Source organism: Mastigoproctus giganteus, chromosome 10, assembly GCF_048544385.1.
Source record: "Mastigoproctus giganteus isolate SK-2022 chromosome 10, ASM4854438v1, whole genome shotgun sequence".
In the NCBI taxonomy this organism is placed as follows: domain Eukaryota; kingdom Metazoa; phylum Arthropoda; class Arachnida; order Uropygi; family Thelyphonidae; genus Mastigoproctus; species Mastigoproctus giganteus.
The window spans coordinates 10,713,345-10,723,249 of NC_143584.1; the positions used below are offsets into that span (position 1 = coordinate 10,713,345).

The 9,905-nt window shown below is 34.7% G+C and overlaps 1 protein-coding gene across 2 annotated transcripts in view; it reads left to right on the forward strand.

Moving 5' to 3' along the window:
* The window catches only part of LOC150078684 (uncharacterized), a 56,641-nt gene extending 48,675 nt beyond the window's left edge, over positions 1–7,966 (forward strand). For both annotated transcript variants that reach the window (XM_090382959.1, XM_090382960.1), the window contains exons 9-10: positions 7,093–7,374; positions 7,715–7,966. In XM_090382959.1, the coding sequence (XP_090239085.1) occupies positions 7,093–7,374; positions 7,715–7,840 (408 nt within the window). In that variant the 3' untranslated portion in view covers positions 7,841–7,966. The remainder of the gene's footprint in view (positions 1–7,092; positions 7,375–7,714) is intronic.
* Positions 7,967–9,905: the final 1,939 nt, after the last annotated feature.

Below are 9,905 nucleotides of genomic sequence, written 5' to 3' on the forward strand. Positions count from 1 at the left end.
CTCATTACAATTTGGTAAACTTCTGGCATCCCCTACCCTAAAGAATTCTTCTTGTGTGAATGTAGATGCAGAATTCTTATTCAATTTGTCTGCAACCAGGGCAGGGTCATCAATAGTTAACCCATAGACATCGTGGCCCAATGTTATTCAACCTCTTCTTTCTACTGTTAATGTAAGTATAGAATTCTTTGCTGTTTTCTTTGCCAGGGACTTCTCATAATCTGCCTTAGTTTGCCTAAACTCCTTTGTGACTTGATTACAGACTAATTTATATCTACCGTAGGCTTCTGTATCACCTGATAATTTATATGAATCCCATGCCCTTTTCTTCTCTACCACGTGTCTCAATAGTTCATCTGACATCCATTTAGGTCTAAGCCTTGAACAGTATTTCTTTGTTGTTATGAAAAGCCCAATAACTTCTATGATTACTTCTCATTTAGAATTTGCTGTTGATAACATCATCAGTTAGTCCCATTGCACACAATTTAAAAACTGTGACCTCTGTAGTTACTCTTATGAAAGAAAAAGTCTTTCTTTTTACCCTTGACAGTAGTTGTCTTCAAGTAAATTCTACCTTAGTACACTATGATCACTGTCACCCAGTGGGCCTTTTACCTGCCCATTCTTAATGCATGAAGAATCATTGCTGATAACCAGATCAAGAGTATTGCTTCCTCTTGTTGCCTCTCTAACATACTACTGTAGAAAACAGTCATCCAAGAAATCCACAAAAGTTTTGGAAGTGAAAAAACCCACAAATTCCACTCAACATCTGGAAATCTAAATATATTTCTTGACAAAATGTCAGAGTATGAAAAAGGCTGTTTAAGCATGAGTAATGCATCTCCATCATTTTTACTACCCAGGTAATATACATGCATTGTTTTATTGTATCTCATATTGTGAATACCTTCACAATGAGTTGCCTAGGTATTGCACTACTTTGAATAAGTAATGCTTCTCTGGTAGAGAAAACTACTGTTACTTATTCTCAGATGGACATTGCCCATGCTTAAACAGTGTTTTTTGTACTCTGACATTTTGTCGAGGAATATATTTAGATTAAACCATGCACACCATCAAGCATCTCTCATATTGCTGAGTTATACTTCATAACTGGGTTGTCACTATTGCAACAGGTGCCTGCCCACCCACCCACCAACGATGAAGCCAACCAACTTCGAAACGGTGCCATCTGGGTGGCGGTGCCCATCTGAGAATAAGTAACATTAGTCTTCTCTACCAGAGAAGTTTTACTTTTTCGAAGTAGTGCAATACCTAGGCAACTCGTTGTGAAGGTATTCACAATATTAGATACAATAAAATGATGCACACATACTACCTGGGTAGTAGAAATGATGGAGATGCATTACCCTTGCTTAAACAGCCCTTTTCAATATCTGGAAAGTTAAAATCCTCCATTATGAGACATTCTTATTTGCTGGCCCACTCTAGGCCTATAACATACTTCTACTTTCAATTTTGTTTTCTCCATGCTTAATATCACACCAAACCCCCAAGTCAACTGGATGCACCGAGGACTTTTATTTAATTTTTGATTTAATATTCTTCTTAACTAAGAGCGTAACTCAGATTCAGCATCACTTATGTCTGAGTGACACCATGTCTCTTCTATTCCTACAGTGTCTGCATTTGATGACTTAATTAATACTTCAGATTCATCAAATTTATTTACAATGCTCTTAGCATTAGCGTGTGTGCAAGTATACATGCATATGTTCTTACTCTCAGTTACCCTAACACAACCCATGTATTCATCTGTTGCATGATGACTCACAGCAGTGCCCGAAATCCCAGACATATTGCTTTCCAGGCTGCTGCATGTACCAATAGTAGCAATGCAAGAATCACTTTCACCTTTGCCTTGCGGTTCTAGTTAAACTGTTAGTTTGTATATTCCATCTAAGCTAGTAGTTTTCCGACCCACCTGTCACTGCCTCGATAACATCAGCAAATATTTTTTCACCCATTCTATTCAAGTGTATTCCATCCTGTAAAAACAGTCACTCCTGTTAAAAAAGCACAAACCATGTTGAGAAAAATTCTACCCCATGAGCCTTGCACATTCTCTCCTAGGCCAAATTGATTAACATGGCTTTCAACATATACTCTCTTCTATCGTGTCTGAGCAGAATTGCAAACACTTTCAAATTCAATCCTAACTTGCGACTTTTTGCCAATGTTGCCCTGTACTTTTAAAGTCCTCAGAACTCTTTACTCTTAATATCATTAGTGCCAACATGTACAACAATATCACCTTTTGTGCCCTTAAAGATAATATCTGCTCTACAACATCATCTATTTTTTGCCCCTGTCAGACATACCCTGGTCCTATTTCACCTGTCTTTTTTGCACAACATATTTCCCATTTCCCTGACAATAGAGTCACTGACAATAACTAGCTCCTGTGGGACCAGCGTATTCTGCCTTGAAGATTGCCACTGTGTTGTCTGATGCATAAGACAGAGCTCTGGCATTGAGTTGGGCAACTGAGAGCCTGATGGGTCTCCCATTTTAATTCATTCAAAGGCAGGAATATAGTAAATAAATTTGATGAATTTTAGTTACTGATCAAATCATCAAATGTATTTTGGGGATATCAGAAATGTGGTGTCACTCAGGTATAAGGGATTCAGAATTTGAATATGGGGGAGTACAATATGTACAGGAAGGAGAGGGGGCGGGAGTTATGCTCTTATAATCATATTAAATATAAGGCAGTGTATCCAGTGGATATGGTTGGCCAGTGCAATGTTGAATCAGTTTAGGGTGACATTAGCACTGTGATAACAAAAATGAGGATAGGAGTGTGTTATAGACCTAAGTATAATAAACAACTTCACAGACATGTATAGAATCTCTTACAGTGGGGGACTTTAACTTTCTAGTTATCGACTGGACCTTTTGGGTTGATCACTCATACAGTAGAAAGTTTTTCATGGATTTATTGGATGATTATTTTTCCTACACCACATTAGATGGAACAAGAAAAAGCCATTTTCTTGACCTGATCAACAATGATCCTTCATGCATTAAGAATCTACAGATAAAATACCCACTAGGTTGTGGTGATCACAGTGTATTGATGTGGGATTTACTTAAAGATGTAACTACTATCAGAGGCAAGGGAGAGGGCTTTTGCTTTCGTAAAGGTGACTACAGTGGACTCGATTTTTAAATTCTATGCAGTGGGACCAATTGATGAAGTTACCAACTTTGGTTGGTTTACTGTGTATAGAAATTATGATATTGCACTAACTTATATGACAGTAAACTCTTCGCACAGACTGAGGCTTTTTAGCCTTAAATCCTATATATATACCAAACTACACTCCACTTGGCATTTCTCATATTGTGATATTAATCCACAATAATTTCTAGGTTAGGTCGTTAGCTGTTATACCATCAGGGTACCTATCCACTTACTGCTCAGCTGCCAGTGCACTATTAAAAATCAAATCATCACCCACTTACTGATGAGAGACCAAATAGCCCTGAAACAGCCATCTGGGTGATGGTATCCACTGAGAATAACTAACTATAGTCTTCTCTACTGGGGAAGCATTACTTGTTTGAGTTATAATGAGATAGGCACTGGTTGTTAAGGAATTCACAATGTGAGATGTTATGTAATGATGTCACTGCACAACTTCAGTTGGTTTACTGTATAGAAATGATGCTATTGTACTAATTATATGACAGTAAACTCTTCTTTCAGTCTGAAGCTTTTTTAGTATTTACTCATTTTAACATTGCTACAGTTTGTATCATTGTAAAGGTTAAGTTATCAAGGTGCCTCCGTAGCCAGGTGGGCAGGAGCAGCAGTGCGTAGCACACACAGTTCTTGATTAGACCGGGGTTCAAGCCCGTGCCCACCAAATACAGAGGATGCGGAATGGTCATGGAATGACCACCGCATATCCCCGAGGAATATGGCCTTAGTTGCTAATGCCCCTAAAAACCAAATAACAAACAAACAACAACAAACAGCTAGGTTATCAATGCTAGAGCCATTAATTTTTTCCAGACTGGTGAAAGATGAACATCTACATCTCTGTGAACCTGTTATGGTATTTTTGATAAGAGGAATTTTTTGTAAATAATGGTACCCAATGCCCTTTTCCAACCATATAAAATCGATTAATTTAACCAAAATAAAAGTCTGAATTTTATAATTTTAAATATTCATAGAATAGTTAATATATTCAAAGCAGAATAAAAATGTAAAACTTATGCAGAGTACACTTATTATTATTATTATTTATTTTTTTCATTTTAAATTCTACCATAGTTAAAAATATTAAAATCAATTTTTTATGCATAGGTTTTTAATACCATTGCCTTTGCCACTGGCAATGAAATGGTAACATAATTGAAGTAATGGAATTTGGCCTGTGCAGAGATCACAACAATTCCCCCCCAACTTCCATTATTTATATTATTCTGATTAAATATTGGTGTAGATACACCATAGATAGCTCTTTAGCGAAAACTACAATAGTAGTGTATAGGCATCGTTTCTACTGTATCTCATATTGTGATCATCCTTCACAATGAGTTACCATATATTGCACTACCTCGAATAAGTAACGCTTCATTAATAGAGAAGACTATTGTTACTTATTCTCAGTGGGCATCACCACCCAGAGGCACCATTTCAAGGCTTGTTGGCCTTTCATTGGTGGGTGGGCAGGTACCCTGGTATTGCAATAGTCAATAGAGAAGACAATAGTCTCTATTAGTGAAGCATTACTTATTCAAGGTAATGCCGTACATGGTAACTCGTTGTGAAGGATGATCACAATATGAGATACAGTTGAAACGATGCCTTTACACTACTATTGTAGTTTTTGTTTAAGAGCTATCTATGGTGTATCCACACCAATATTTAATAGATAATTTTAAGCTCTTATAATATTATGCCTTGTTGCATTTGGATTTATTATAGAATTATATTATTCTGAAGATTAATAATTGGGCATGATAATGCACATTATTAACATTCAGAAAACTGAAGAGTGTTTAGGTATTCCAATAATAGGTTATCATTTTCCACATATGGGAGTCTAACAAAATTAGAAATAATACAATTAATTTAAAAAAAAATTTTATGAAGAGAAGAGTGCGTTGTAAAGTACAGTGGTGCTCAAAAAAATTGTATCATCTCATTTTACAAGTTTTTGTCCCTGTATTGGCAGCTAATCTTTTAGAAATAGCTGAAAGAACATAAGTAATAATGGTACACATATGAAACTATTAATTTCAGAAAAAAATTACTTTTTGTCTTATGGGTAAATATACAATGAAATAAGTACTTTTCTCCAAAATAACAGTATGTTACTTATGGTTCATATAATAACAAAAATTCTATGAAAGCAGTGTTTTTTTTTTTTTTTCATTACTTTGCTCATACTAGGACAACAGGTAGCTATGTAACCAAAAAACACAACAGATGCACACTAATATTTAATTTGCCCGCTCCTTACTTTGATGACTGCTGCACATCATAATGGCATTGACTGGATAAGGTTCTGAATGTGTTCCTGGGAAATCTTATGATACCAAACACTGCAGGTTCTCAAAATATTTTTCGTTTCTTTTGCATTACTAAAACACCCATTTTGTTTAAACACTTTTCAATTGGATTGAGGTCTGGATTGTTCCCATGCCATGTTATTGTCTGAATTGATTTATCCTTCAAACATTTTTGCATCTTTGGAAAAACAGTGAAATGAATTACATTTATTTAAGCAAGAGTGGGAAGTTTCATAAATTTAAAACTTTTTCTAATTTTATGAAGTAGTACTTACAGTTTTGACTCTGTGACATGGAGCAGAGTTGTCCTGAAAAATGTAATTGGCAACACCCCCATAGTGATCTCTAATTGTGGAAAGTAATTTTGTCTCAAGAATGCCCTTGTACATCTCAGCGTTCACTATACCCTTCACAAATTCAAGACGACCAACTAGTCTGTGAAATACATCACCATATCATATGAGATGCAGAATGTTTCACTGTGGAGACAGTACAGTCATCAGAGAAAATACATTTCCACTGATCCTTGGACCAACTATCATGCTCTTTTGCCCACTTCAGATGCTGGGCTTTCATTTTTTTGTGGATTTTCTTAGGTGATGTTCTACTAATTCTGATGAGAACAGTGTCTACGTACTGTAGCACTACTTGCCTTTACCCTCTGCCCTCCTCCCATATTGTTTTGAGATCTGTTGACAACGTTCTTCTGTTTCAGACACACAGGTGGACCAGAAATCTGTACTGTGCTGCAGAAGATATTCATGGATGCTCACTTCCTTTTTTTCTGTTTAGACTGCCAATTTTTGATAATTTTCATAATAAGTGTGACACTGCTGACTGATTATAGTGAATCCTTTTAGCTATTTCATGCATAAAATGTCCTTCTGCATTCAACACAGCAGCAGAACTTTTTGTACATGGTGTTAATTGTGAAAACTTAGCCATTGCAATAGCACAGAATACTGGGCTCATGGCATATGCACTGTATTTATACTGCCAGTAGGGTGGTGCAATCATCTAAGAGAGTTAGCTAGAGATATATGGTGCAATAAGGCAATTCTATTTCAAAACATATGTGATTTCATAGAAATTTGGTTCATTTTGCAAGTGATATTTTTTTCAATTTTTTTGAACACCATTGTACATTGGAAAAATGGTTTGTGGCCTGTCATATGTCATCAGAACTGAGACTTAGATATGGTGTTACAATCCATGCCCAGCAATTTAAACATTCCTCAAAGTTGGAAAAAAAACACAATTTATTAAAAAATAAACATCTTTACAAAACCGAAAAGGTTCTGTGTACAAAAGTTTAGCAATGAAGCTAACATCACATTGATCATGTAAAAATATTTTTATTCACATGTCGTTGACCTTAGGTTTTCATCATTTTTATTTTGCTGTTTTAATCATAACAATTAAAAATTGCTATTATGATTAATATTTTATTGTAATTTTTATTTCTATAAATAAATTAGTGTGTTTTAAAATTTTAGTTTTTATCATATTTTTTGGTAATTTCTTTTTTTTTAGGAAACTGAAATATCAAAAGAGGCAAATGAACAAATTGCGGTTCCCACAATTCAAAGTCCAAGTGACATTTACAAGTGCTTTGATACTGCAACTGGTAAAGAAGAACCTAAATCTATTTTAAAAGCAAAGAAAGCCTCAGTAGATATGCAGGAAAAGAAACCATTATTTGACTCTTCTGAATCTATACCAATTGTTAACATGCCAGGAATATATCCATTATCAAAATATAAGAAACAGGAAAGAAAAGTACCTTTAAAGGAGTCAAGGCCTTCTTCAGTCGATGTAAGTAATAATCACATCTGATTATTATATTTTATAATTTATTCAGTTAATATTCGTGACAACTCTTGTGCATTTCTGATCTGTTGCCAACAACTTTGGGACCCATCATGCTGATACTTTTTCATAGCACTTTAAAATAGCACTTTCTGAAATAACCATATGAAGGTTAATTTTTTTTTTTTTAAAATGAGAATGAGGTGGGAATATAATGTCTACAGAATATTTCTTGCAGAGAAACAGTTTGAACTTTTTAGGTAGGAGAGCATATTAAACAGGTGCTTCTTAACTGGGTTTTGCTTATATATAATTTTATTTTATTAATTAATATTTTTAATTGCAGGCATTTACTGGCAACATTACAGAAAGAGAACCTGCCCAGTTTACAGAGCCTCCACCTGCTCCTGCACCTTCCACAGCTACTCCCACAAGAGTATCCAGGTTTAAAGCATCAAAAATGAAGAAGTGAAATGTGAATTTTTTATCTTCACTTATTGCAAATACAAAAATTTGTATTTGCAGTGACAACCATTAAACATCATGGACCTACTCCGTATCAGTTAGGGATTGTTATTTTAAATTGTGTGCAGGTGGGTATGTGTATATATTGACTAAAATATTCAAATCAAGCAGAAAATATAAATTTCTGAATTTCTTCTGATCTCAAGTTGTTTAGTTTCGTATTGACAATATTTGTATATCATGAAAATTAATTAGCAGAATTATTTAAGAAAATAAGGGAAAATAATGATTAGAGTGAATATTCATTAAAATTTCAACTTCAGAATAGTACTGGTTTGTAAATACAGAAAAACTTTTACACCATATTCAGACAGCTGCATTCTAACTAGACAGTGATTACTTTCCCTCAATTAGGCATAACTGCAGGCTTGGTGGAATCATAATTATTGTGTTACCACCATAGTTATTGTCTATTGTTTAGTATAACCTGAAGCTGTACTAAATTTTCCTAAAAACAAGATTGAATTTTCATTGTGAATGAGGGTTAAAATCTAAACTAAATAAAGGATTTATTCAGACTTTTTTGGGAAAGCAAAAGTACAACTTTTGGTTATTCTCAGTTTTGTTAGATACTTGTCAGTGAGCAGGTCAAGTTTCCAGCTTCTCATGTAAGAGAATTTTCCATCTTGTGTGAGAAAAACCTGTGAATTGTTGATCTAAGATTTTATTACAAAATAAAAAATAGGTTAATTTGACTCTGACTCTTTGTGTGAATTTTTCTTTCCTTCTTAATTTGGATTAATATTTAAATTATTATACTTATCTGGTTCTCTAATTTTAAGTTATTTTAATTTAACATGCTTTACTTTCATTTTCTTTGAATTTGTGGGCTTTAGAGTGAATTCCAAAGTGAATTTGAAACATTGTCTATTTTGGACATTCTTTTCTAGCTATTTAAAAATTCCTTTTATTATTTAAATTACTTAAATTATAATAAACTGTAATAATTTTTGCTTATAAATGGGGAATTAAACATCTTTTGCATATGCCATGTACATAACATGGTAATACAGATATACAGCATATTGCAGTGTTTATATTATGCAGTATTCTGTATATACAAGGGGCATTTGACAAGTTCATGGTCTTAGTATGAAAGGATAGTGGTACAGTGATAAACATTTCTGTACTTAATGTATAACACACTTCAAATGGTAATTCACCAAGTTTTATGCAGTATTTCAGTAACATTTTATTTTAATTACAAGTCCTGGAGTTACAAAGCTGTGTGAATGAGGAAAGATAGACAAAATCAGTCACCGTGCAGTCATCCAATATTTGAGAAATAAAGGGACAACACTAAAGGCAATTCATTAGGATATGATTACAACATTGGGAGAGGATGCCTCTTCCTATTCCATGGTTAATGGAATAGGAAGAGGCACCCTGGAAAATAATCCACATTGTGGAAGACCTGCAATGTCCATCACTCCAGAAGTTTTTGGCAATGTGCATGATCTGGTGATGAGTGATTGACAAGTAACAGTTTGATACATTGCCAACATCTTGGATATCTTATTTGAACATGTGACCACATAACAGGTTCTTGCTATGAAAAAGTATCAGCATGATGGGTCCCAAAGTTGTTGGCAGCAGATCAGAAATGCACAAGAATTGTCAAGATAAGTGAACATTTGCATTGTTTTCAGGCAGATCCAGCAAATTTCTTTGCAAGGTTTGTAAGCATGGATGAGACGTCAGTCCATCATTTTCAGCCAGCGACAAAGAAGCAATCCAAGCAGTGGAAACAACTTGGACTGCTTCTTTGTTCACAGCTCTTCTCTTTCTCCAAAGAAAGCCAAGTTGATTCCTTCTGTTGGTTGGCAAAGTGATGAAATCAGTTTGTTGGGGTGCTGATGGAGTATTTCTAATGGATTATCTTCAGAAAGGCCAGACAGTTACAGGGCATATTTCACAAACCTAAAAAATCAAAGACAAATGCTGAGGAAAACTTAACAAAGGAGTGTTGCTCCACCAGGATAACCTGCCTGCTCACAAGGCTGTCATTGCCA